General features: G+C 44.5%; 1 protein-coding gene across 9 annotated transcripts in view; it reads left to right on the top strand.

The window, feature by feature from the left end:
- Window positions 1-27,168, top strand: part of LOC129863330 (disks large homolog 4-like) — a gene marked incomplete at its 3' end in the record, with an annotated part of 135,506 nt that overhangs the window by 78,746 nt on the left and 29,592 nt on the right. Inside the window, 2 exon segments of one of the 9 annotated variants that reach the window (XM_055935229.1) lie at window positions 14,601-15,220; window positions 15,512-15,657. In XM_055935229.1, the coding sequence (XP_055791204.1) occupies window positions 15,205-15,220; window positions 15,512-15,657 (162 nt within the window). 9 annotated transcript variants of the gene reach the window in all.

Below are 27,168 nucleotides of genomic sequence, written 5' to 3'. Positions count from 1 at the left end.
GCATGAGAAGGCCTGCAAGACCGCGCAAAAAATGAGCATAAATGTAGAGATTTATTTACCATTGTCACATCCTAGATGATGGAGGTCAAATGTACACCCTCTTCCTGAAACACCCACAATACGGTCATCCATTTTGACCATGTTCCCAAGCATCTCCATGCAGTCCGATTGGTTTCGTGCCACCAGGGCCACAATAATATACCCCCTCTCTGAATGTCCGAGTGTGACCCCCTCCCCGTGGGTTACTGCAGCTAGTGTTGCCAGCACTGCCACTGCCTGGGTGGGGGCACCCCACCGGAATCCCCACCGGCTAGGTACAAGGTCGTCAAGGTTCTCATTAGCAGCTTTGAGAATTTCCTTGTTTATTATGCTCTCCTTTTAGGGGGCTTTGGCTTTGCAGGACCAACCCTGCCAAGCAGGCTCAGAATCTTGAGGGGGCAGCGCTGCTCATGGTCCCTGTCCTCATTTTGGCTGCATACAGACCGTTTACAGCATGCACATAAAACAGTTAGGGACTTCTCCTTAGTATCTGGGCCATTCATGTGGGTGTCTAGGGTATAGGGCCATGGACCGTACCATTAAAATAGGATAATAAATAATTAGATATAATTTATTTTAAAAATGTAGTTCCCCATGATAGGACAATAAATAAATAAGACGTATAATTCATTATAAAAGTATATCCATCATTTGAACAACATTGAAAGCCCTCTCATACCCGGCCCACAGCAATACACTGGCTCTGGGATATGCAACTATTTCATTACTCACTCACTCAACTTTCCAAACATAACAAATAAAAATAAACACACACCACACCATCCACACATACTGTGCCTTCTGTTTACTTAGTTTTTATCTTCACTATGTAGAAATAGTGCTTGTGTTCAATTAGTTATATGTGAAGATTTATAGAAAAGCTATATTTTGTATTGTATTGTTACAATCAGTAACCGGGCTTGAATTGTGTTTATTTTCCTCATCTATGAGAACTTTGTAATTTTTAAAATAACCATGGAGTAATCTTTGTGTCTCTGAACAACTGGTTATCAATATATAGTTTATCCACGACGAGAGCTACTCGTTTCGCTTTTAATCTATTTTCTTTGAAAATTGGATACAGAACTTTGCGCCGTTCTGCAATTTCTTTCGGAAACTGATCATTCATGCCAATTTTGGTCCCAGCAAGTCTTTTACCCAGGCTTTTAACCATTATTTTATCTTTAAATGAAGCAAATTTGGCAACGATTGGGCGTTCGTACCTCTGCCCTCTCTGTCCGAGGCGGTGAACACGTTCAAGTTGGATCTTATCGATAACTTCGCGTGGAATCTGAAGCGCTGCAAAAAGGAACTCTCTAACTACAGATTCAGGAACCTCTCCTTCTTTCTCTTGGATACCTGTAAGTACCAAATTCTCTCTCATGGATCTAGTTTGTGTGTCCAGTAAGCATTCTTTCAGAACGTTGTTCTCCTTTTTAAATTCATTCATTTCGGTTTCAATCTTATTGACCGTCACTTTTAGCGCGTGTGTTTCCTTCTCCAATGTCGCAGCTTTTTCATCACTCATCTCTAGGCTTGCCTTCAAGTCTTTTATATCTTTACTAACTAATTCAAGTATACCCAGTTTGTCATTTATTGATTTTAACAAATCGGTTTCGACCTTTACCATTGCTGGTGTTGAGAATATTAGATAATCCGTGTCGGTTGAGGAGTCACGTTTTCGTTTTTGATTCGGTTCCCCTGTCTTATTTTTCGTCATGTTTGGGTGTTGCTTGTTTTCGTAATATTTGTCGATAAATGTCTCTAGTCTTAGGATTTGTTTTGTGTTATTATCCAGATTGAAGGTTTATCACTCACCAGATTATTTAGTGCTAATATTTTAGTCTAATTTAGCAGATATTTCGAATATTATGTTTTATCTTGAGGTGCTCTACATAACTTCGTTCAGTCCGCCATTACCTCTATTTAACTTGGTTTCTGCCTGATCTATTGGACTGGTTGGCTGCCTGGTCTATTTTGACTGGCTGACTGCCTGGTCTATTTGACTGGTAGGATGCCTGGCCTATTGGACTGGTAGGATTCCTGGTTTATTAGACTGGTTGGCTGCCTAGTTATTGGACTGGTCGGCTGCCTGGTCTACTGGACTGGTTGGCTGCCTGGTCTACTGGTCTGGTTGGCTGCCTTGTCTACTGGACTGGTTGGCTGCCTCGTCTATTGGACTGGTTGGCTGCCTGGTCTATTGGACTGGTTGGCTGCCTGGTCTATTTAACTGTTTTGATTCCTTGTCTATTTGACTGGCTGTCTGGCTGGTCTATTGAACTGTTTGACTTTCTGATCTATTGGACTAGTTGGCTCTCCAGTCTGTTTGCCTGGTTGGCTGCCTGGTCTTTTTGACTGGTTGGCTGCCTGGTCTATTTGACTGGTCGGATGCCTGGTCTATATCAAATTTATTTATATAGCCCTTCGTACATCAGCTGATATCTCAAAGTGCTGTACAGAAACCCATCCTAAAACCCCAAACAGCAAGCAATGCAGGTGTAGAAGCACGGTTGGATGCCTGATCTATTGGCCTGGTTGGATGCCTGATCTATTGGCCTGGTTGGATGCCTGGTCTATTGGACAGGTTGGCTGCCTGGTCTGTTGGACTGGTTGGCTGACTGGTCTATTTTTACTGGTAGGATGCCTGGTCTATTTTGACTGGCTGACTGCCTGGTCTATTTGACTGGTAGGATGCCTGGCCTATTGGACTGGTAGGATTCCTGGTTTATTAGACTGGTTGGCTGCCTAGTTATTGGACTGGTCGGCTGCCTGGTCTACTGGGCTGGTCGGCTGCCTGGTCTATTGGACTGGTTGGCTGCCTGGTCTGGTTGGCTGCCTTGTCTACTGGACTGGTTGGCTGCCTGGTCTATTTGACTGGTAGGATGCCGGGTCTGTTTGACTGGTTGGCTGCATGGTCTATTTGACTGGTAGGATGCCGGGTCTGTTTGACTGGTTGGCTGCATGGTCTATTTGACTGGTAGGATGCCGGGTCTGTTTGACTGGTTGGCTGCATGGTCTATTTGACTGGTAGGATGCATGGTCTATTGCACTGGTTGGATGCCTGGTCTATTTTGACTGGTTTGCTTCCTGGTCTATTTTGACTGGTTTGCTTCCTGGTCTATTTGACAGGTTGGCTGCCTGGTCTACTGGACTGGTTGGATGCCTGGTCGATTTTACTGATTGGAATCCTGATATATTTGACATTTGTGGTGCCTTGTCTATTTGACTGGTTGGCTGCCTGGTCTATTTGACTGGTTGGCCTCCTGGTCTATTTAACTGCTTGGATGCCTGGTCTATTGGACTATTTGGCTGCCTGGTCTATTTGACTGATTGGCTTTCTGGTCTATTTGACTTTTATGATGCCTGTTCTATTTAACTGGTAGAGCCTAGTCTATTTGATTGGCTGGCTGCCTGGTATATTTGACTGGCTGGCTTCCTGGTCTATTTGACTGCTTGTCTGCCTGGTCTATTGGACTGGTTGGCTGCCTGGTCTATTTAACTTGGTTTCTGCCTGATCTATTGGACTGGTTGGCTGCTTGGTCTATTTGACCTCTAGGATGCATGGTATATTTGACTGGTAGGCTGCCTGGTCTGTTTGACTGGTTGCCTGCCTGGTCTATTGGACTGCTTGGCTGCCTGGTCTATTTGACTAGTGGGATACGTGGTTTATTTTACTGGTTGGCTCTCTGGTCTAATGGACTTTTTGGCTGCCTTGTCTATTGGACTGGTTGGCTGCCTGGTCTATTGGACTGGTTTGCTGCCTGGTCTATTTGAGTGGTTGGCTGCCTTGTCTATATGACTAGATGGCTGCCTAGTCTATTTGACTGGCTACCTGGTCTATTTGACTGCTAGGATGCCTGGTCTATGACTTTGGATGCCTGGTCTATGACTGTTTGGATGCCTGGTCTATGACTGTTTGGATGCCTGGTCTGTTTGACTGTTTGGCTGCCTGGTCTGTTTGACTGTTTGGCTGCCTGGTCTATTTGACTGATTTGCTGCCTGGTCTATTGGACTGGTTGGATGCCTGGTCTATTGGACTGGTTGGCTGCCTGGTCAATTTTACTGATTGGAATCCTGATCTATTTGACTGGTTGGATGCCTGGTCTACTGGACTGGTTGGCTGCTTGGTCTATTGGACTGGTTGGCTGCCTGATCTGCTGTACTGGTTGGCTGCCTGGTATATTTGACTGGTCGGATGCCTGGTCTATTGGACTGGTTGGCTGCTTGGTCCATTTGACTGGTTGGCTGCCTGGTCTATTTGACTGGTTGGCTGCCTGGTCTACTGGACTGGTTGGCTGCTTGGTCTATTTGACCTCTATGATGTATGGTATATTTGACTGGTAGGCTGCCTGGTCTGTTTGACTGGTTGCCTTCCTGGTCTATTGGACTGCTTGGCTGCTTGGTCTATTGGACTGTTTGGCTGCCTGGTCTATTTGACTAGTGGGATACGTGGTTTATTTTACTGGTTGGCTCTCTGGTCTATTGGACTGGTTGGCTGCCTGGTCTATTGGACTGGTTTGCTGCCTGGTCTATTTGAGTGGTTGGCTGCCTTGTCTATATGACTAGATGGCTGCCTTGTCTATTTGACTGGCTACCTGGTCTATTTGACTGTTAGGATGCCTGGTCTATGACTGTTTGGATGCCTGGTCTATGACTGTTTGGATGCCTGGTCTATGACTGTTTGGATGCCTGGTCTATGACTGTTTGGATGCCTGGTCTATTTGACTGATTTGCTGCCTGGTCTATTTGACTGGTTGGATACCTGGTCTATTGGACTGGTTGGATGCCTGGTCTATTGGATTGGTTGGCTGCCTGGTCTATTGGACTGGTTGGCTCCCTGGTCAATTTTACTGATTGGATTCCTGATCTATTTGACAGTTAGGATTCCTGGTCTATTGGACTGGTTGGCTGCCTGATCTGCTGTACTGGTTGGCTGCCTGATCTGCTGTACTGGTTGGCTGCCTGGTCTATTGGACTGGTTAGCTGCTTGGTCCATTGGACTGGTTGGCTGCCTGGTCTATTTGACTGGTTGGCTGCCTGGTCTACTGGACTGGTTTGCTGCCTGGTCTATTTGACAGGTAGGATGCCAGGTCTATTTGACTGGCTGGCTTCCTGGGCTATTTGCCTGGCTGGCTGCTTGGTCTATTTGACTGGTTGGCTGCCTGGTCTATTTCACTGGTAGGATGCCTGGTCTACTGGTTGGCTGCCTTGTCTATGTGACTGGTTGGCTGCCTGGTCTATGTGACTGGTTGGCTGCCTGGTCTATTGGACTGGTGAGCTGACTGGTGTATTGGACTGTTTGGAGCCTGGTATATTGGACTGGTTAGATGCATGGTCGATTTTAATGATTGGAATCCTGATCTATTTGACTGGTTGGATGCCTGGTCTGTTTGACTGTTATGATGCCTGTTCTATTGGACATGTTGGCTGCCTGGTCTACTAGACTGGTTTGCTGCCTGGTCTATTTGACTGGTAGGATGCCTGGTCTATTTGACTTTTAGGATGCCTGGTCTATTTAATTGGTAGAGCCTAGTCTATTTGAATGGCTGGCTGCCTGGTTATTTAACTGGTAGAGCCTAGTCTATTTGAATGGCTGGCTGCCTGGTATATTTGACTGGCTGGCTTCCTGGTCTATTTAACTGCTTGGATGCCTGGTCTAGTGGACTAGTTGGCTGCCTGGTCTATTTGACTGATTGTCTGCCTGGTCTATTTGACTTTTAGGATGCCTGGTCTATTTAACTGGTAGAGCCTAGTCTATTTGAATGGTTGGCTGCCTGGTCTACTGGACTGGTTGGCTGCTTGGTCTATTTGACCTCTATGATGTATGGTATATTTGACTGGTAGGCTGCCTGGTCTGTTTGACTGGTTGCCTTCCTGGTCTATTGGACTGCTTGGCTGCTTGGTCTATTGGACTGTTTGGCTGCCTGGTCTATTTGACTAGTGGGATACGTGGTTTATTTTACTGGTTGGCTCTCTGGTCTATTGGACTTTTTGGCTGCCTTGTCTATTGGACTGGTTGGCTGCCTGGTCTATTGGACTGGTTTGCTTCCTGGTCTATTTGAGTGGTTGGCTGCCTTGTCTATATGACTAGATGGCTGCCTGGTCTATTTGACTGGCTACCTGGTCTATTTGACTGGCTACCTGGTCTATTTGACTGTTAGGATGCCTGGTCTATGACTGTTTGGATGCCTGGTCTGTTTGACTGTTTGGATGCCTGGTCTGTTTGACTGTTTGGCTGCCTGGTCTATTTGACTGGTTGGCTGCCTGGTCTATTGAACTGGTTGGCTCCCTGGTCAATTTTACTGATTGGATTCCTGGTCAATTTTACTGATTGGATTCCTGGTCTATTGGACTGGTTGGCTGCCTGATCTGCTGTACTGGTTGGCTGCCTGGTCTATTGGACTGGTTAGCTGCTTGGTCCATTGGACTGGTTGGCTGCCTGGTCTATTTGACTGGTTGGCTGCCTGGTCTACTGGACTGGTTTGCTGCCTGGTCTATTTGACAGGTAGGATGCCAGGTCTATTTGACTGGCTGGCTTCCTGGGCTATTTGCCTGGCTGGCTGCTTGGTCTATTTGACTGGTTGGCTGCCTGGTCTATTTCACTGGTAGGATGCCTGGTCTACTGGTTGGCTGCCTTGTCTATGTGACTGGTTGGCTGCCTGGTCTATTGGACTGGTGAGCTGACTTGTGTATTGGACTGTTTGGCTGCCTGGTATATTGGACTGGTTAGATGCATGGTCGATTTTAATGATTGGAATCCTGATCTATTTGACTGGTTGGATGCCTGGTCTGTTTGACTGTTATGATGCCTGTTCTATTGGACATGTTGGCTGCCTGGTCTACTAGACTGGTTTGCTGCCTGGTCTATTTGACTGGTAGGATGCCTGGTCTATTTGACTTTTAGGATGCCTGGTCTATTTAATTGGTAGAGCCTAGTCTATTTGAATGGCTGGCTGCCTGGTCTATTTAACTGGTAGAGCCTAGTCTATTTGAATGGCTGGCTGCCTGGTATATTTGACTGGCTGGCTTCCTGGTCTATTTAACTGCTTGGATGCCTGGTCTAGTGGACTAGTTGGCTGCCTGGTCTATTTGACTGATTGTCTGCCTGGTCTATTTGACTTTTAGGATGCCTGGTCTATTTAACTGGTAGAGCCTAGTCTATTTGAATGGCTGGCTGCCTGGTCTATTTGACTGGTTGGCTGCCTGGTCTATTTGACTTTTAGGATGCCTGGTCTATTTGACTGGTAGAGCCTAGTCTATTTGAATGGCTGGCTGCCTGGTATATTTGACATTTGTGGTGCCTGGTCTATTTGACTGGTTGGCTGCCTGGTCTATTGGACTGGTTGGCTGCCTGGTCTATTGGACTCGTTGGCTGCGTGGTCTACTGGACTGGTTGGCTGATTGGTCTATTTGACTGGTAGAATGCCTGGCCAATTTAACTGTTTGGATTCATTGTCTGTTTGACTGGTAGGATTCCTGTTCTATTTGACTGGTTGGATGCCTGGTCTATTTGACTGGTAGGATGCCTGATCTGCTGTACTGGTTGGCTGCCTGGTCTATTTGACTGGTAGGATGCCTGGTCTATTTGACTGGATGGATGCCTGGTCTATTTGACTGGATGGCTGCCTGGTCTATTGGACTGGTTGGATGCCTGGTCTATTGGACTGGTAGGATGCCTGGTCTATTGGACTGGTAGGATGCCTGGTCTATTGGACTGGTAGGCTGCCTGATCTGCTGTACTGGTTGGCTGCCTGGCATATTTGACTGGTAGGATGCCTGGTCTACTGGACTGGTTGGCTGCCTGGTCTATTGGACTGGTAGGATGCCCGGTCTATTGGACTGGTAGGATGCCCGGTCTATTGGACTGGTAGGATGCCCGGTCTATTGGACTGGTAGGATGCCCGGTCTATTGGACTGGTAGGATGCCCGGTCTATTGGACTGGTAGGATGCCCGGTCTATTGGACTGGTAGGATGCCCGGTCTATTGGACTGGTAGGATGCCCGGTCTATTGGACTGGTAGGATGCCCGGTCTATTGGACTGGTTGGTTGCCTGGTCTATTGGACTGGTAGGATGCCTGGTCTATTTGACATTTAGGATGCCTGGTCTATTTGACATTTAGGATGCCTGGTATATTTGACTGGTTTGGCTGCCTGGCCTATTTGACTGGTTGGCTGCCTGGACTTTTGGACTGGTTGGATGCCTGGTCTATTTGACTGGTAGGATGCCTGGTCTATTGGACTGGTTGGATGCCTGGTCTATTTGACTGGTAGGATGCCTGGTCTATTGGACTGGTTGGATGCCTGGTCTATTTGACTGGTTGGATGCCTGGTCTATTTGACTGGTTGGATGCCTGGTCTATTTGACTGGTTGGCTGCCTGGACTTTTGGACTGGTTGGATGCCTGGTCTATTTGACTGGTTGGATGCCTGGTCTATTGGACTGGTAGGATGCCTGGTCTATTGGACTGGTGGGATGCCTGGTCTATTTGACTGGTTGGCTGCCTGGACTTTTGGACTGGTTGGCTGCCTGGTCTTTTGGACTGGTTGGCTGCCTGGTCTTTTGGACTGGTTGGATGCCTGGTCTATTGGACTGGTTGGATGCCTGGTCTATTGCACTGGTTGGATATCTGGTCGATTTTACTGATTGGAATCCTGATATATTTGACATTTGTGGTGCCTGGTCTATTTGACTGGTTGGCTGCCTGGTCTTTTTGACTGGTTGGCTGCCTGGTCTTTTTGACTGGTTGGCTGCCTGGTCTTTTTGACTGGTTGGCTGCCTGGTCTTTTTGACTGGTTGGCTGATTGGTTTATTTGACTGGTAGGACACCGGGTCTATTTGACTGCTTGTCTGCCTGGTCTATTTAACAGTTTTGATACCTGGTCTGTTGGACTGGTTAATTGCCTGGTGTATTGGACTGATTAATTGCCTGGTATTTGGGACTGGTTAATTGCCTGGTCTATTGGACTGGTTAATTGCCTGGTCTGTTGGACTGGTTAATTGCCTGGTCTATTGGACTGGTTAATTGCCTGGTCTGTTGGACTGGTTAATTGCCTGGTCTGTTGGACTGGTTAATTGCCTGGTCTGTAGGACAGGTTAATTGCCTGGTCTGTTGGACTGGTTAATTGCCTGGTCTATTGGACTGGTTAATTGCCTGGTCTATTGGACTGGTTAATTGCTTGGTCTATTGGACTGGTTAATTGCCTGGTCTATTGGACTGGTTAATTGCCTGGTCTATTGGACTTGTTAATTGCCTGGTCTATTGGACAGGTTAATTGCCTGGTCTGTTGGACTGGTTAATTTCCTGGTCTATTGGACTGGTTAATTGCCTGGTCTATTGGACTGGTTAATTGCCTGGTCTATTGGACTGGTTAATTGCTTGGTCTATTGGACTGGTTAATTGCCTGGTCTATTGGACTGGTTAATTGCCTGGTCTATTGGACTGGTTAATTGCCTGGTCTATTGGACTGGTTAATTGCCTGGTCTATTGGACTGGTTAATTGCCTGGTCTATTGGACTGGTTAATTGCTTGGTCTATTGGACTTGTTAATTGCCTGGTCTATTGGACTGGTTAATTGCCTGGTCTATTGGACTGGTTAATTGCCTGGTCTATTGGACTGGTTAATTGCCTGGTCTATTGGACTGGTTAATTGCCTGGTCTATTGGACTGGTTAATTGCCTGGTCTATTGGACTGGTTAATTGCCACAGCCAGTTATTATTTTGTGTCAATGGTCTACAGGATATGGGTATTTGGATAATCCTTCTGTGAAGTACTGTATGTTTGATATGAGCTAGGCTTTAGGCCAGTGCAGCAGGAATAGACTGTGGCCAGGAGTGGGCAGTGTTTAACTGTGATGTTCTCATCATAACCTTGAATTGGTGGCAATTCTGCATGAACTCTAATGCATGTGTTTAATGATGAAGGCAGATAAGAGTTATGATCAACGTGCATTTGCTGTTGGACCATTATTCTGCATATTTATTTTAAGTACAGTTGAGAGTGTTGATTAGCAAGATTTTTCCTCCGTACAAACAGTGATGTATATACAGTAACATATATGCATCTCATTAAAAATGAGGCAGGTAGGGTGAGAAAAAAATACAATATTTGTTGTCTCTTATCTGAACACATTAATCCCTGTGTGTGTGTGTGTGTGTGTGTGTGTGTGTGTGTGTGTGTGTGTGTGTGTGTGTGTGTGTGTGTGTGTGTGTGTGTGTGTGTGTGTGTGTGTGTGTGTGTGTGTGTGTGTGTGTGTGCCGGTATGAGCTGTGATGCTGCTTTGTGTGGAGTGCTCCTTAGGGATTCAGCTCCCCAGCCGGTCGGCAGTGATCCAATAAATTATATCTCCCCAACACACTCACACACACTCTTGCTTCTGCAGCGGCAGGAAGCCACTGATGTGGTTTTCTAGGCAGATGGCAGTAGTTGTGGTGTCAGTCGTGCATCTCGTTGGCTGCTAAGTGCCTGACTGGTCCGTTTGCCAACAACACTGAAGACTCCTGTTCTGTTCTGTTTTGTTCTGATGCTTTATGGCAGTGGTCACCAACCATTTCTAAGTCAAGATCACTTTCTGAGTCAAAATGCATGCCAAGATCTACCTCAGGTTTTTTATTAACATGACTTAAAAAATGTAAGCCTATGCAACATTAACCAATTAAAAACAGTTCTGTAGCAGTGAGGTTTGTGCAGTAGGCTATAGGCCCAATACATTATAACCGCATACTCGCTTTGCTTGAATTGCCCTGCCAGTGTTGTTCTTCTCAGACCATTTTTTTATTATATTTTTAAAAATGTAGGTATATGTTCACACTGGTAATCGATCATTTGTTGTATTACTTGTGAAGCACAGCTGAGTGAGCAATATAATTACCTTTTTTTTCTTGACTGATGGCCTGCATCTGATGGTCAGTCTGAGGGTAGGTAGGGAGCAGCAGTGAGGCTGCCTCTCACCCAACTCACCGTCCCTCGTCTCTCCCTAAAGGGAACACAGTCTTCCAGCTGATGGCGAAACTTAAGTCGCACCCATTCATTTTGTTTCTCCTATGACCAGTGAAATATTAAAGAAGACACAAGCTGCTAATAATAACAACACAAGCTTATCGGAACACTTTACTGTACTCATTCATTACAGCTGCAGTGCTGGTTGTAGCGTGAGTGGAAGTAGGGAGAACACTTTACTGTACTCATTCATTGCAGCTGCAGTGCTGGTTGTAGCGTGAGTGGAAGTAGGGAGAATGCACATTTTATGGTTTATAAAAGTGTTGACAGTGCTGAACAAGAACTTAAACATGAACTTACTCATAAAAACAGCAGCTCTTTGCGGTATTTGTTGAGTCTCTCTCTCTCTTTGCGGCAGGTGGTTGGTTAGAGCGTTGGACTAGTAACCGAAAGGTTGCAAGATCAAATCCCAGAGCTGACAAGGTAAAAATCTGTCGTTCTGCCCCTGAACAAGGCAGTTAACCCACTGTTCCTAGGCCGTCATTGAAAATAAGAATTTGTTCTTAACTGACTTGCCTAGTTAAATAAAAGTTAAAAAAATATATAAAAATTTGGCAAGTAGCCTAGTGGTTAGAGCGTTGGACTCGTAACAGAAAGGTTGCTAGATTGAATACCTGAGCTGACAAGGTAAAAATCTGTTGTTCTGCCACTGAACCCTCTGTTCCTAGGCCGTCATTGTAAATACGAATTTGTTCTTAACTGACTTGCCTGGTTAAATACATATTTTTTAATTCATGGTTTTATACGTTTAGAAATCTCACATTACGAACTTTGCTGTGCGTTCAAGGCTTCTTTTTACAGTCTATGGCGCGAGGAAACTGTGCAGACATGGTGATCTGAGCTATCTGATTGGCCAGTGGTAGGCCTCTAAGTGAATGTCTCTCTGGTCCTGCCGGTTAGGGGGAGTTCTACCGTCAGACACATGAAATGGTTCAAAATGGGAACACGCTAGGACTGCTGAATCAACTAGGAAAGGAAGGCTTTATAATTTTTTACAGAAATGTTTGGTGATCAGATAGGAATGCCTTGGAGACCACTGTCTTGATGACCACTGGTTTATGGGTAGGATGGCCTCAGGAAGCACTGCAGTGGGTTGGCATGGTGACAGGAGGTGGCCCTGCAGGTTTAAACCTCCTCAGTTATGGAGATGACAGCACCAGCGTCACAGAGCTTTGGCTTGGAGTCCTTAAGAATGTCTTAAATGAGCTCTTTATGGTGACGACAGTGCATTGACACTGAGGTCAGCCCTTAAAGACCTGTCTATGATAGGACATTACGACAGGCTTTAGACTGACAGGATGTCCGCGCCAATCCTTTACTGTGTTTTAGTTTTATCACCACTCTGATCCCAATCACCCCTTCTCATGCATGATTACATTGAACCCTTTTACCCAATCCTACTCCCCCTATCCACTGCACATTAGCCTACTATTCTCGCTACACTATGCTATCAATCTGCCCCCCTCCCCCCCTTCTCTGACCCTTTTTGCACTAACTTTTTTGTCTCATCACATACGCTGCTGCTACTGTTTACTGTCTATCACTTTATCCCTACCTATATGTACATATCTACCTGAATTACTTCGTACCCCTGCACATTGACTCGGTACTGATACCCTGTGTATATAGCCAAGTTATCATTACTCATTATGTATTTATTATTACTTCTATTACATGTTTTACTTTCTATTATTTCTCTCTTTTCTTTCTCTCTGCATTGTTGGGAAGGGCCTGTAAGTAAACATTTCACTGTTAGTCCATACCTGTTGTTTACGAAGCATGTGACGCATAAATATTTATTTGATACTCAGCATCCTCCCTCTCTCCCTCTCATCCAACTCATCCATCTCCTCCCTCTCATCCATCTCCTCCCTCTCATCCAACTCCTCCCTCTCATCCATCTCCTCCCTCCCTCTCTCCCTCTCCTCTAACTCCTCCCTCTCTCCCTCCCTCCACATACTGTATACTATGAGAGTCTGTTGACCTCCCTCATATTTACTGCCATGTTTGGGTTACAGTCAAGTAACCCAGTCATTTTTTAATGCAGGAATTCAATTACCATTTTCCTCTAACGTATTCCCCAGGTCCCTGCATCACCCCTTCTCCCTTCCTCTCTCTTCCCCTTGCTCCCTCTCTCTCTCTGCATTCATCTCTGTATCTGACTGGTATCTTCATTTTCTTTGTCTTCCTTACTTTTCTTTAATAAATGTTTAAAGATGTCCCTGCAGCTCCAATGTAATTACTGTGCAGGAGAAGCTTAAGTCTACTGGGAAGGGGAGAGGAGAGCAGAGGAAGAGAAAGACGATGCAAGCTAGAAGAAGAGAAAATCGTCAGCATTAGATAGAAGAGAGGGAGGGAGGGAGTGAGAGTAGAGTGGGCCCTGCACTCAGAGGTGAGACAAAATTAGGTAAGGGTAGGGAAGGGGGAGAGAAATCTTATTTACCAAAATGAGGTTGTCAGTGTGTGTGTGTGTGTGTGTGTGCGTGCGTGCACGTGACTGAGTGAATGATAAAGAGAGAGATCATAAAAGAGAAGATGGTGGCATAGTCTCTTGACATTCTCCACTTCCTCCAAGTTTGAGCAGTTTGCCACCAAGGAGCAACGTAATTGGCTGACTCTTGCCGCTAGAGACACAGCAATAGGATGATTGCCAGACCCAGACATTACACAGTGTTTCCCACTGCATCTCTCACTCAGGCACCCCTCCCTCTCTCTTTCGCTTTGGGGATATCTCCCTCTGTCTCTCCGTCTCTCTCTTAGTGCTCCATCGCTGTCTGTGTTGCTGTCCATGGTGCTGACTTCATTGGCTGTAGCAGAGTGGGGTGGAGAGCTGGTGGAGAGGAGAGAAGGGATGGACACAGACAGACAACAGAGGAGAGAGAGAGAGAGGGGGGTACAGAGAGGGGAAGAGAAACAAACAGAATATTTAATTAAACATTAAATATGTGCTCTCTGTTCCCAGCGCTGCTCTAGTGAAGTGGCATCCCTGTAGAGTGGGGTCCTATTGGGAAAGCCTGGAGCAGTGGAGCACTGTCAAGCACAGCTCAGACAGACTGACTGACAGACTAACAGGTAGACAGACAGAGAGACAGACAGAGAGACTAGGGCTGCATGGTGGCAGAAAGAAAGTGTTGCCTGCCAGAGAGGAATAGCTCATTGGAATACTGCATGTTGGCAGCATGTGGCCAACACAGTAATGACTGCGCAGCTGATTGGCATTGGAAGTGCAAGCTACTGTGCTGCGTTGGTGGAACACTGTGTAAACTGCTAGGCTGATACAGTGGGTTGCTGCTATGCTGTTTAATTGATGAGTGGTGCAGAGATTATAGTTTGAACTGACTACAGGGATATGAAATATGTATGACCAAGCACATATTGCAGTGTGTTTAACTTTAGATTACAATGTCAATATAGGTTTATGTTTATTACCCCTTGTTCCAAAGCTTAGTCACCACTCCCTCTTCAAACACAAACACCACTCTACCCTCTTTAAACACAAACAAACACCACTAACACCATCAACACCCCTCCCCCGCCATCAAACTTCCCCTTTTCCTTCCCCTGGGGTGGGAGGGGCACAGCAGCCGCCGCAGCATAAACTGCATCTATGAGCACAGTACAGTGTGGGGGGCACGAGATATTCGCTCAGAGAGAGAGAGAGACTACAGCGGGCTGTTCTAAAACAGAGGATGGAGCTCGAACGGAGAGAACGGTCGCGCTCCTCAGAATATAGAATAACGGAACACATTTTAGATATGCAGGGACTAATGTGTTTAGAGCTTGTTTTCCCAAATTAGATGCAACCATATTCAGTGTGACGTGAATGGAAAATAAGTAGCCCTGTCGTAGGCTATTCGTAGGCTGGGCTATTTATTTTTAGTCCATATTTCAATTGACAGCTGTTCCAAATAGCACTATTCTTGATATTTGAGAAGTAGGCTAATTATTAGACAGGCAGGTAGGCTACAATCCCTCTCAAGCTGCCGTCTTCCTCAAACGAACGACTCCACACTTGGATTACACAGCAGAGGAAGGAACGCTGTCGACGGAGTCCAAACTCTCCTCAACCTCTCCCAAGTTATTTCGGTTCCCAGACCGTGAATTTGGCAACTCCGGATTTAAAAACAATCTGGTTTGGAATGTAAAGCTATCTGCGTTCCTAGCCCAATGCTTGATATCAGGGGTATTGTTGAGATTTTTGGCTTTCGATTGTTGAAGTAATTTTGCATGAGTTCAATGTTCATGTTTAGTAGGCCTAGGGGGTTATTTAAAAAAGTATATTTCACTTATATCGAGATATTCCCGGGCTATACGGATACTCCTAATAATGTAGGCATGTGGCAGAGACTGCCTTGATATCATCTTTGATGTCATAAGTGTTTATGCATTTGTCATATTTTTTGGAGAGGAAACGCCCCTTCAGCGCTCTTCTTCTCTGCCACCCACTCACCCGGCTCGTCCATCATTTTGGGAGGTGAACGGTGTTTGTTAGGTTCCACACGGCGGCTCAGCGTTCAGCACTCAGGCAGGATGTTCATCTCGGTGTGGTATGCCAAAAAAATGGGTCGGCGATTCATCGACAACGTCCGGAAAGCCAAGAAGCATCCGCACCAAATAATGGTAGGCACCAAGTGAAAATGGTGGTTGACTGATTCCTCTGATGACAGATTTGTCAGAACCAGCTATGTCATATTGCTATTTGGTATGGTGCCTGTGGTTAAATGGTTTGTGAAATTGTGAAAATTATCAAAATGGAAAATTGAGATTTGTGATCATTACTATGGAAATATATCGTCTTTTTTGTCATGTTTAACATAGACATCCATTTACATCTTTGTTGCACCTTGAGTGAAGGTGTATTCTGAAGAATCATACATAAACTGCTTTATGGACTCATAATACTTAGTTTGGTCCATGTCTGGTCTGACACTTGGAGTCTGGCTCTCATCTAAAGCATTCTTTGTAACCAGTTTCATTAGGGTTTTCAACTCTCTGCCCAGAATGTGAAAAGATAAGGAGAAATAAGAAGCTGAATTTGTTGAGTGATATTTTTCTCAACTCAGTGAACTCATGGGACTAATAGCATGGATGGTTTCTCTCATGGTGACAGGAATGTAGGTTCACCAACATGAAGCTCGGATTTCCGGAATGAGGATATTTGTTGACGCACATTTGGTGCCTGAGAAATATGTGTGAATCACAGACCCTGTGTCCCAATCATGTGACCATATCCTCTTTTGTAGCTCCTCTGTCTACACTGTGTCAGTGTATGCTGGTATTTCAGGGAGTATATAGTCTCTATAGTTCTCACCATCCTCTGAGTCCCTCGCTGCCAAAGGTGCTTTAACAAAGTACTGAGTAAAGAGTCTGAATACTTTTTTGATTTGAATACATTTGCAAAAATGTCAAAAAAATGTTTTTAGCTTTGTCATTATGTGGTATTGTGTGTAGATTGATGAGGGGAAAAAACTATTTAATCAATTTTAGAATAAGTCTGTAATGTAACAAAATGTGGAAAAGGTGAAGGGGTCAGAATAGTTTTCGAATACAGTTTCAGTTCTCAATATCCTCTGAGTCCCTCCTATGCGATGCTACGCATTTGTCAGTTTCAGTTTCAGTGTGCAATAATGTGTAGCTGGCCCTTATCTCTCCCTACCTCTCTCTCAAACACAAACACACAGCTTTACTGCCATTTACACACCCTATTTATTTTCTGTGGAAGGGCATAAGGGGCTTTCATAAAGAACGGTGTGTGAATGATGTCCCATCAAAATGAACCAATGTAACATCCCTGTTGCACGCACGCACACGCAAACATGCACACGCGTCTGTGGATCTGCTGCCATTCCCTCCCTTCCCCCCACGTCTATCTTGCCCTCTCTCATCCCCCCACCTTCCTCTCCTCCTGTCCTTCTTTGGGTAGAGCTGTGCTGCCCTCAGGTCAGGGCCAGTATGGAGTGTACTTGCCTTTTCTGTTCCTGTCTCTACTGCTATTGTTCTCTCTCTCTCCTCTGTCTCTCTCTCTCTCTCCTCTGTCTCTCTCTCTCTCTCCTCTCTCTCCTCTCCTCTCTCTCTCTCTCAGCATCTGTTTACCCTGATTTCCCCCTTAAACAGAGTACACATTTAGACACAGCAACTACAGAAATAGAAACCAATCTCTAGTTGCCTGACTGACTGCATAATCAGTGCTGTTCTGAAAGATTTAAACACTCCAATGGAAACATCTGATTGTTGATACTCATGTGTTTATATTAAAATATGAATGGTATTCCATATGAAGCACTAGTGTAGATGAGTGAGTGGGTTTTTTAAGTGACTGAGTGAGTTTGTGTGAGTGAGTGGGTTTGTGTGCGTTTGTGTAGGTGAGTGAGTGTGTTTGTGTAAGTGAGTGAGTGAATGAGTGGGTTTGTGTAGGTGAGTGAGTGGGTTTGTGTAGGTGAGTTAGTGGGTTTGTGTGGGTTTGTTTAAGTGAGTGAGTTTGTGAGTGAGTGGGTTTGTGTAGGTGAGTCAGTGGGTTTGTTTGTGTAGGTGAGTGAGTGGGTTTGTTTGTGTAGGTGAGTGAGTGGGTTTGTTTGTGTAGGTGAGTGAGTGGGTTTGTTTGTGTAGGTGAGTCAGTGAGTTTGTTTGTGTAGTTGAGTCAGTGGGTTTGTTTGTGTAGGTGAGTCAGTGGGTTTGTTTGTGTAGGTGAGTCAGTGGGTTTGTTTGTGTAGGTGAGTCAGTGGGTTTGTTTGTGTAGGTGAGTCAGTGGGTTTGTTTGTGTAGGTGAGTGAGTGGGTTTGTTTGTGTAGGTGAGTGAGTGAGTGAGTGGGTTTGTTTGTGTAGGTGAGTCAGTGGGTTTGTTTGTGTAGGTGAGTCAGTGGGTTTGTTTGTGTAGGTGAGTGAGTGGGTTTGTTTGTGTAGGTGAGTCAGTGGGTTTGTTTGTGTAGGTGAGTCAGTGGGTTTGTTTGTGTAGGTGAGTCAGTGGGTTTGTTTGTGTAGGTGAGTCAGTGGGTTTGTTTGTGTAGGTGAGTCAGTGGGTTTGTTTGTGTAGGTGAGTCAGTGGGTTTGTTTGTGTAGGTGAGTCAGTGGGTTTGTTTGTGTAGGTGAGTCAGTGGGTTTGTTTGTGTAGGTGAGTCAGTGGGTTTGTTTGTGTAGGTGAGTGAGTGGGTTGTTTGTGTAGGTGAGTGAGAAGGTTTGTGTAGGTGAGTGAGAAGGTTTGTGTAGGTAAGTGGAGCGTGTTGGTGTAGGTAAGTGGAGCGTGTTGGTGTGGGTAAGTGGAGCGTGTTGGTGTGGGTAAGTGGAGCGTGTTGGTGTGGGTAAGTGGAGCGTGTTGGTGTGGGTAAGTGGAGCGTGTTGGTGTGGGTAAGTGGAGCGTGTTGGTGTGGGTGAGTGGAGCGTGTTGGTGTAGGTGAGTGAGAAGGTTTGTGTAGGTGAGTGAGAAGGTTTGTGTAGGTGAGTGAGAAGGTTTGTGTAGGTGAGTGAGAAGGTTTGTGTAGGTGAGTGAGAAGGTTTGTGTAGGTGAGTGAGAAGGTTTGTGTAGGTGAGTGAGAAGGTTTGTGTAGGTGAGTGAGAAGGTTTGTTTAGGTGAGTGAGAAGGTTTGTGTAGGTGAGTGAGAAGGTTTGTGTGGGTAAGTGGAGCGTGTTGGTGTGGGTAAGTGGAGCGTGTTGGTGTGGGTAAGTGGAGCGTGTTGGTGTAGGTAAGTGGAGCGTGTTGGTGTAGGTAAGTGGAGCGTGTTGGTGTAGGTGAGTGAGAAGGTTTGTGTATGTGAGTGGAGCGTGTTTGTGTATGTGAGTGGAGCGTGTTTGTGTAGGTGAGTGAGAAGGTTGGTGTAGGTGAGTGAGAAGGTTTGTGTATGTGAGTGGAGCGTGTTTGTGTATGTGAGTGAGAAGGTTTGTGTGGGTAAGTGGAGCGTGTTGGTGTGGGTAAGTGGAGCGTGTTGGTGTGGGTAAGTGGAGCGTGTTGGTGTGGGTAAGTGGAGCGTGTTGGTGTGGGTAAGTGGAGCGTGTTGGTGTAGGTAAGTGGAGCGTGTTGGTGTGGGTAAGTGGAGCGTGTTGGTGTGGGTAAGTGGAGCGTGTTGGTGTGGGTAAGTGGAGCGTGTTGGTGTGGGTAAGTGGAGCGTGTTGGTGTGGGTAAGTGGAGCGTGTTGGTGTGGGTAAGTGGAGCGTGTTGGTGTAGGTAAGTGGAGCGTGTTGGTGTAGGTGAGTGGAGCGTGTTGGTGTAGGTGAGTGGAGCGTGTTGGTGTAGGTGAGTGGAGCGTGTTGGTGTAGGTGAGTGGAGCGTGTTGGTGTAGGTAAGTGGAGCGTGTTGGTGTAGGTAAGTGGAGCGTGTTGGTGTAGGTAAGTGGAGCGTGTTGGTGTAGGTGAATGAGAAGATTTATGTATTTGAGTGAGAAGGTTTGTGTAGGTGAGTGAGAAGGTTTGTGTGGGTAAGTGGGTAAGTGGAGCGTGTTGGTGTATGTGAGTGAGAAGGTTTGTGTAGGTGAGTGAGAAGGTTTGTGTGGGTAAGTGGAGCGTGTTGGTGTATGTGAGTGAGAAGGTTTGTGTAGGTGAGTGAGAAGGTTTGTGTGGGTAAGTGGAGCGTGTTGGTGTGGGTAAGTGGAGCGTGTTGGTGTGGGTAAGTGGAGCGTGTTGGTGTGGGTAAGTGGAGCGTGTTGGTGTAGGTGAGTGGAGCGTGTTTGCATAGCTTTTAGGTTAATTGTGGTTCATTTTGTCTTGACTGACTGAAGCCATTAGAAAGTTGCGTTCTGTTTGCTTGATAAAGTGTTGAGGGTGTTGGAGCACATTATTATGACACTGCTTAGCTGTTGGCTTATGTAGAGCCACATTGATTATACCACAGCTACAACATACAGCTATCCTACTAGACATATGTTAGGATTTTAGATAACCTGTCCAGGATCAGCGTGCCGCTAGCGGCACACCCCCCCCCCCCCCCCCCCCCACTGAAAAACCAGTGCCGCGAAATTCAAAAAAAAATTTTTTTTTAAATATTTAACTTTCACACATTAAAGTCCAATACAGCTAATGAAAGACACAGATCTTGTGAATCCAGTCAACATGTCCGATTTTTAAAATGTTTTACAGGGAAGACACAATATGTAAAGATGTACATCTATTACCTAAAAACACATTAGCATAATCCACCATCTTTTATTTGTCCACCAACACCAGTAGCCATCACCAATTCGGCTAAACTAAGATATTTATAGCCCCTAACCAACAAAAAAACTCATCAGATGACAGTCTGATAACATATTTATGGTATGGGATAGGTTTTGTTAGAAAAAAGTGCATATTTCAGGTAGATGGCATAGGTTACAATTGCACCCACCGTCACAAATGGACTAGAAAAACTACATTGAGCAACGTGTTTACCTACTTACTAATCATCAAACATTTCGTAAAAATACACAGCATACACGAATCGAAAGACACAGATCCTGTGATACAGACAATATTTCAGATTTTCTAAGTGTCTTACAGCGAAAACACAATAAATCGTTATATTAGCATAGCACATAGCACATAGCAGCCCAGCATTGATTCTAGCCAAAGTGAGCGATAACGTCAACATCGCCAAAAATATATTAATTTTTTCACTAACCTTCTCAGAATTCTTCAGATGACACTCCTGTAACATCATATTACACAATCCATATAGAGTTTGATCGAAAATGTTTATATTTAGCCACCAAAATCATGGTTAGACAATGTGAAATGTAGCTCAGCTGGTCAGAAAATGTCCTTGCGCCACTTAGACAGTGATCTACTCTTATACATAAATACTCATAAACGTGACTAAAAAATATAGGGTGGACAGGGATTGATAGACAATTTAATTCTTAATACAATTGCGGAATTACATTTTTTAATTTATCCTTACTTTTCAATACAGTTTGCGCCAAGCGAAGCTACGTCAAAAAACATGGCGTCCTAAGCCACTAACATGTTTCGACAGAAACACGATTTATCATAATAAAAATGTCCTACTTTGAGCTGTTCTTCCATCAGTATCTTGGGCAAAGGATCCTTTCTTGGGAGTAATCGTCTTTTGGTGGAAAGCTGTCCTCTTGCCATGTGGAAATGCCAACTGCGTTCGGGATGAACTGAAAGCGTGCCCAGCTATTCACAGCGTTAAAGAAATAAATGTCCCAAAATCGCACTAAACGGATATAAATTGCTATAAAACGCTTTAAATTAACTACCTTATGATGTTTTTAACTCCCATAACGAGTAGAAACATGACCCGAGTAATATTACCCCCTTCACTAATGCTTGGAACAGGTGCGGGCCGGTGTCCTCTAGGCGCATGACGCAGCTCCAAAAGAATGACTAGCCTCAGGGTTTTTTCATTTGTAGTGCCTGTGAACGCGCAATCGACCCCATTGAAATCGTCATCACGTAAAGGCATCCAGGGGAAGACGTAAGCAGTGTCTGTATAGTCATAGCAATAACAGTGCCCTTTTAACTGACTTCAGAACAGTGGCCAACATTTCTGAAATCTGACTCCATGTCAGGGAAATTGCTGTAGAATGGGCTCTATTCCACTTAGAGACAAAATTTCAACTCCTATAGAAACTATAGACTGTTTTCTATCCAATAATAATAATAATATGCATATTGTACGATCAAGGATTTTGTGGGAAGCCGTTTCAAAAATTACCCAATTAGCATAAATAGTCTCAACAGCGCCCACATCCTCAACAGGTTTAAACAAATAATCTGACAGACTAGAGGTATTACCCGAGTTAGCCTGTAAGATCATTATTATAGGTACATTATCATTTGAAGTGATACATATTCATTTTCTTCTAAAATCTCTCTGTAGTCTTGAAGACCATAACAGCATTGTTCCCTAATTTTGCTTGACTAAAAAATTGCTTTTTCCCACTGCTGCGTTGGGGTTGTGCATTGACATACAGTTGAAGTTGGAAGTTACAAACACTTAGGTTCGAGTCATTAAAACAAATTTTTCAACCATTCCACAAATGTCTTGTTAACAAACTATAGTTTTGGCAAGTCGGTTAGGACATCTACTTTGTGCATGACACAAGTCAATTTTCCAACAATTGTTTACAGATTATTTCACTTATAATTCACTGTGTCACAATTCCAGTGGGTCAGAAGTTTACATACACTAAGTTGACTGTGCCTTTAAACAGCTTGGAAAATTCCAGAAAATTATGTCATGGCTTTAGAAGCTTATGATAGGCTAATTGACATAATTTGAGTCAATTGGAGGTGTACCTGTAGATGTATTTCAAAGCCTACTCTCAAACTCAGTGCCTCTTTGCTTGAGATAATGGGAAAATCAAAAAAATCAGCCAAGAACTCTGGTTCATCCTTGGGAGCAATTTCCAAATGCCTGAAGGTACCACGTTCATCTGTACAAACAATAGTACACAAGTATAAACATGGGACCACGCAGCCGTCATACCGCTCAGGAAGGACACGCATTCTGTCACCTAGAGATGAACATACTTTGGTGCGAAAAGTACAAATCAATCCCAGAACAACAGCAAAGGACCTTGTGAAGATGCTGGAGGAAACAGGTACAAAAGTATCTATATCCACAGTAAAACAAGTCCTATATCGACATAACCTGAAAGGCCGCTCAGCAAGGAAGAAGCCACTGCTCCAAAACTGCTATAAAAAAGCCAGACTACGGTTTGCAACTGCACATGGGGACAAAGATCTGAGTTTTTGGAGAAATGTCCTCTGGTCTAATGAAACAAAAATAGAACTGTTTGGCCAAAATGACCATCGTTATGTTTGGAGGAAAAGGGGGAAGCTTGCAAGCCGAAGAACACCATCCCAACCATGACATACGGGGTGGCAGCATCATGTTGTGGGGGTGCTTTGCTGCAGGAGGGACTGGTGCACTTTACAAAATAGATGGCATCATGAGGTAGTAAAATTATGTGGATATATTGAAGAAACATCTCAAGACATCAGTCAGGAAGTTAAAGCTTGCGTCTTCCAAATGGACAATGACCCCAAGCATACTTCCAAAGTTGTGGCAAAATGGCTTAAGGACAACAAAGTCAAGGTATTGGAGTGGCCATCACAAAGCCCTGACCTCAATCCGATAGAGAATGTGTGGGCAGATCTGAAAAAGCGTGTGCGAGCAAAGAGGCCTACCAACCTGACTCAGTTACACCAGCTCTGTCAGGAGGAATGGGCCAAAATTCACCCACCTTATTGTGAGAAGGTTGTGGAAGGCTATCTAAAGCATTTGACCCAAGTTAAACAATTTAAAGGCAATGCTACCAAATACTAATTGAGTGTATGTAAACTTCTGACCCACTGGGAATGTGATGAAAGAAATAAAAGCTGAAATAAATCATTCTCTCTACTATTATTCTGACATTTCACATTCTTAAAATAAAGTGGTGATCCTAAATTACCTAAGACATTGAATTTTTACAAGGATAAATGTCAGGAATTGTGAAAAACTGAGTTTAAATGTATTTGGCTAAGGAGTATGTAAACTTCTGACTTCAACTGTATTTCTAGGGTTTTAGAAGGGAGCTTTCTAGTCTCCCCTACAAGTATAGACATGCTCTCTAGTGCATCCTGATCCTCAAGTGAGCGATGATCAATCTGTGGAGAGACAGAGCAGGAATAATAGGAATGTTTTGTTTAAAGGGTAGCAGCCGTCGATCGCTTTCTTAATGAACACACAAAGTACCACTCCACCTCTCCGTTGATTCTAGCTTTCCTCCAAGCTCTCTCTCTCTCTCTCTCTCTCTCTCTGTCTCTCTCTCTCTCTGTCTCTCTCTCTCTCTCTCTCTGTCTCTCTCTCTCTCTGTCTCTCTGTCTCTCTGTCTCTCTCTGTCTCTCTGTCTCTCTGTCTCTCTGTCTCTCTGTCTCTCTGTCTCTCTCTGTCTCTCTGTCTCTCTGTGTGTGTGTGTGCTCCCCTGTTGAGGCCTGGTAAAAGCCTGCTGGTCAGCATATTTAGGCTAGCTGTGTATTCATATTTCAGCACTCTCTGAGGCCTGGTTCTAATTTGATGTTAAAACATTTCAACTCTAGGGAGGTAGTGAGCTTGTGGGGTTATTTTTAGCTGTTTACCGGTGAACTACCTTTAACCTTTGCCTCTGCAGCAGACTGATTGACGTAACACTGTCTTTCACATCATCACCTAAACCTGCACACTGACTCCACACTTTCTCCTCCTACTCTATAGCAGGTGTATATGTCAACAATACACACAGCAAAATGTAGCCTTGCAAACACACACATCCGCTCAATCAGATATACAAACGAACAAAACACATATTCACTCAACCGCTATGTTTATCTCTCTCAATCTCACTTTTTTCCCTCTTGTTCTGTCTTTCTGTCTCTCTCTTTCTCTGTCTGTCTATCTCTCTTCTCCTTTGTAATGCCTCCAGGGTATTGTGAGTCTAGAAATCAAGCAATCACATCACACTCCTCCAACTCCTTATCTGTCCTCCACAGTCAGTCCTCTCTGTGGGGCGAGGCTCCCCTTCCTCTCTCAGGGCTCCCAGTCTCAGTGTTTTTGTCGTTTGCCTTCACCCCTTGTCCTCTGGTGATTACTGCTTCTTGTTTGGACCCTGTCAGCATACAGAGTGCTGGACAGTGGAGGGTGCTGGATTGGATCTCAGCATGCCCTCCTGTGGGGAAAGACGGGGCCAGAAGTGAAACGTTCGACTGTTAGAGAACAGTGGTGATCAGGGTTGGGGATAAAGCTTGGGGTTAAATGACTGCTTAAGTATGTTTATTTAAGAATTAGTGTCAGGATCAGTATTCTGGGCTGTGAGCTTTTGAGCCAGAGGTTCCAGTTCGTGGCTAAAGGTCAAGACTCAGGAGTTTGATAATGAACAAGGGATGACAGGTTATATCAGGAGTTTGATATTGAACAAGGGATAAAGGTTATATCAGGAGTTTGATATTGAACAAGGGATAAAGGTTATATCAGGAGTTTGACATTGAACAAGGGATAAAGGTTATATCAGGAGTTTGATATTGAACAAGGGATAAAGGTTATATCAGGAGTTTGATATTGAACAAGGGATGACAGGTTATATCAGGAGTTTGATATTGGACAAGGGATAAAGGTTATATCAGGAGTTTGATATTGAACAAGGGATGACAGGTTATATCAGGAGTTTGATATTGAACAAGGGATAAAGGTTATATCAGGAGTTTGATATTGGGCAAGGGATAAAGGTTATATCAGGAGTTTGATATTGAACAAGGGATAAAGGTTATATCAGGAGTTTGATATTGAACAAGGGATAAAGGTTATATCAGGAGTTTGATATTGAACAAGGGATAAAGGTTATATCAGGAGTTTGATATTGGGCAAGGGATAAAGGTTATATCAGGAGTTTGATATTGAACAAGGGATAAAGGTTATATCAGGAGTTTGATATTGAACAAGGGATAAAGGTTATATCAGGAGTTTGATATTGAACAAGGGATGACAGGTTATATCAGGAGTTTGATATTGAACAAGGGATGACAGGTTATATCAGGAGTTTGATATTGGACAAGGGATGACAGGTTATATCAGGAGTTTGATATTGGACAAGGGATGACAGGTTATATCAGGAGTTTGATAATGAACAAGGGATGACAGGTTATATCAGGAGTTTGATAATGAACAAGGGATGACAGGTTATATCAGGAGTTTGATATTGGACAAGGGATGACAGGTTATATCAGGAGTTTATGTTTTAACAGTGAAGGTTTGGGGGCGGCCTGGAAAAGAAAGACAATGGAAGAGCTGAGTAGGTGGCGTAACAATATATGTGGGTGACTGTTAAATTCCCTAAATCCAGCCTCCCACTTCCTGACAAAGAACAGGGAGGGAGTCACCTATCAAAACCCCTGCAGGAGGACTGTGTGTATTGGGGGTTGTGTACTAACTGCACAAGGTATTTTCCTCAGCCTGGATATATAGGATACTTTTAACACGTCAGATAGTAGCTCGACGTGTTTGGCCCAGTTAAAGGCGTTAGCGGCTCTGTGCAGCCATACAGTAACAGAAGGTGACACAGACTCAAGGCAGGAGGAGAGATGTAGGCCGATCCTGGGATGAAATCCCTGCAGTAGGAATACAGATGCTTTTTGAGTTATAAAGTAGTTTTTTTAATCCGGCCCAGATCTGTCCAAATGGTTTGATTAGCCTATAAAGTAACTTAGTACTGCATGTGAGTGGTCTTTAGCTTATAGTTTGTGTGGCCTGCAATTTACTGCTAGAATTTTAAGTAGTGCAGAAGAGATGCAGGTTTTGAGTGGTTTAGCAGCTTGGTTTTGAGGTTGTGAACCTGGAACAGAGATAAGGGAGAGGCTTTATAACACCTACACTCCAATATGTTCTCAATGTATCTGTCTGCTATGAGATATGAGCCTTCCTGTTTATTGTCATTGCTGCCCTCCTCTCTCTTTCCTCTCTCTCTCTCTCGCCCTCTCTCTTTCCCCTCTCTCCTCTCTTTCCTCTCTCTCTCTCACTCTCTCTTTCTCTCTCTCTGTTTCTGTCCCTTTCTCACTCTCTCCCCTCTCTCTCGCTCTCTCCTCTCTCTTCTCTCTCCTTCTTTCTCCTCTCTTGCATTCCTCTCTTTCTCTCTCTGTTTCCTCTCTCTCTTTCCTCTCTCTCCTCTCTCTGTCTACTCTCTCCTCTCTCTCTTTCTTTCTCCTCTCTCGCATTCCTCTCTCCCTCTCTCTCTTTCCTCTCTGTCTCTCTCTCTCTTTCCTCTCTCTCTCTCCTCTCTCTCCTCTCTCTTTCCAACAGAAATTAAGAGCCTAACAAGCTGCATTAATGAGTCTGTTCGGGCGTATGGGAGGGAGGGGGGGCTGCAGAGAGAAGTTCAACTTTTATGTTGGGACAGATGTTCTGTCTTTAGGTAAGTGAATGAAGAGAGAGAGAGAGAGAGAGACAAATAGAGAGAGGACAGAATGTGTGTGGTACAGTAGCCAATAAGGAATTGAAATGGGGTTTCTGGCTTATGTCCAGGTGAAGATGACATCATCTCTCAGGCGTCCTCTGCTCCGTTAGTAAAACTGTGTGTCTCTGCTTAATGCCTCATCACCATACAGATAGATGATCACGCACTAAATGGAGATGGAAGGAAGACTTCTACTCTAGATTAGAGATGTAGAGCAGCAGGTAGCCTAGCAGTT

This window comes from Salvelinus fontinalis, chromosome 10, assembly GCF_029448725.1.
Source record: "Salvelinus fontinalis isolate EN_2023a chromosome 10, ASM2944872v1, whole genome shotgun sequence".
Lineage (NCBI taxonomy): Eukaryota > Metazoa > Chordata > Actinopteri > Salmoniformes > Salmonidae > Salvelinus > Salvelinus fontinalis.
This window is presented reverse-complemented; position numbering and strand designations above follow the sequence as displayed.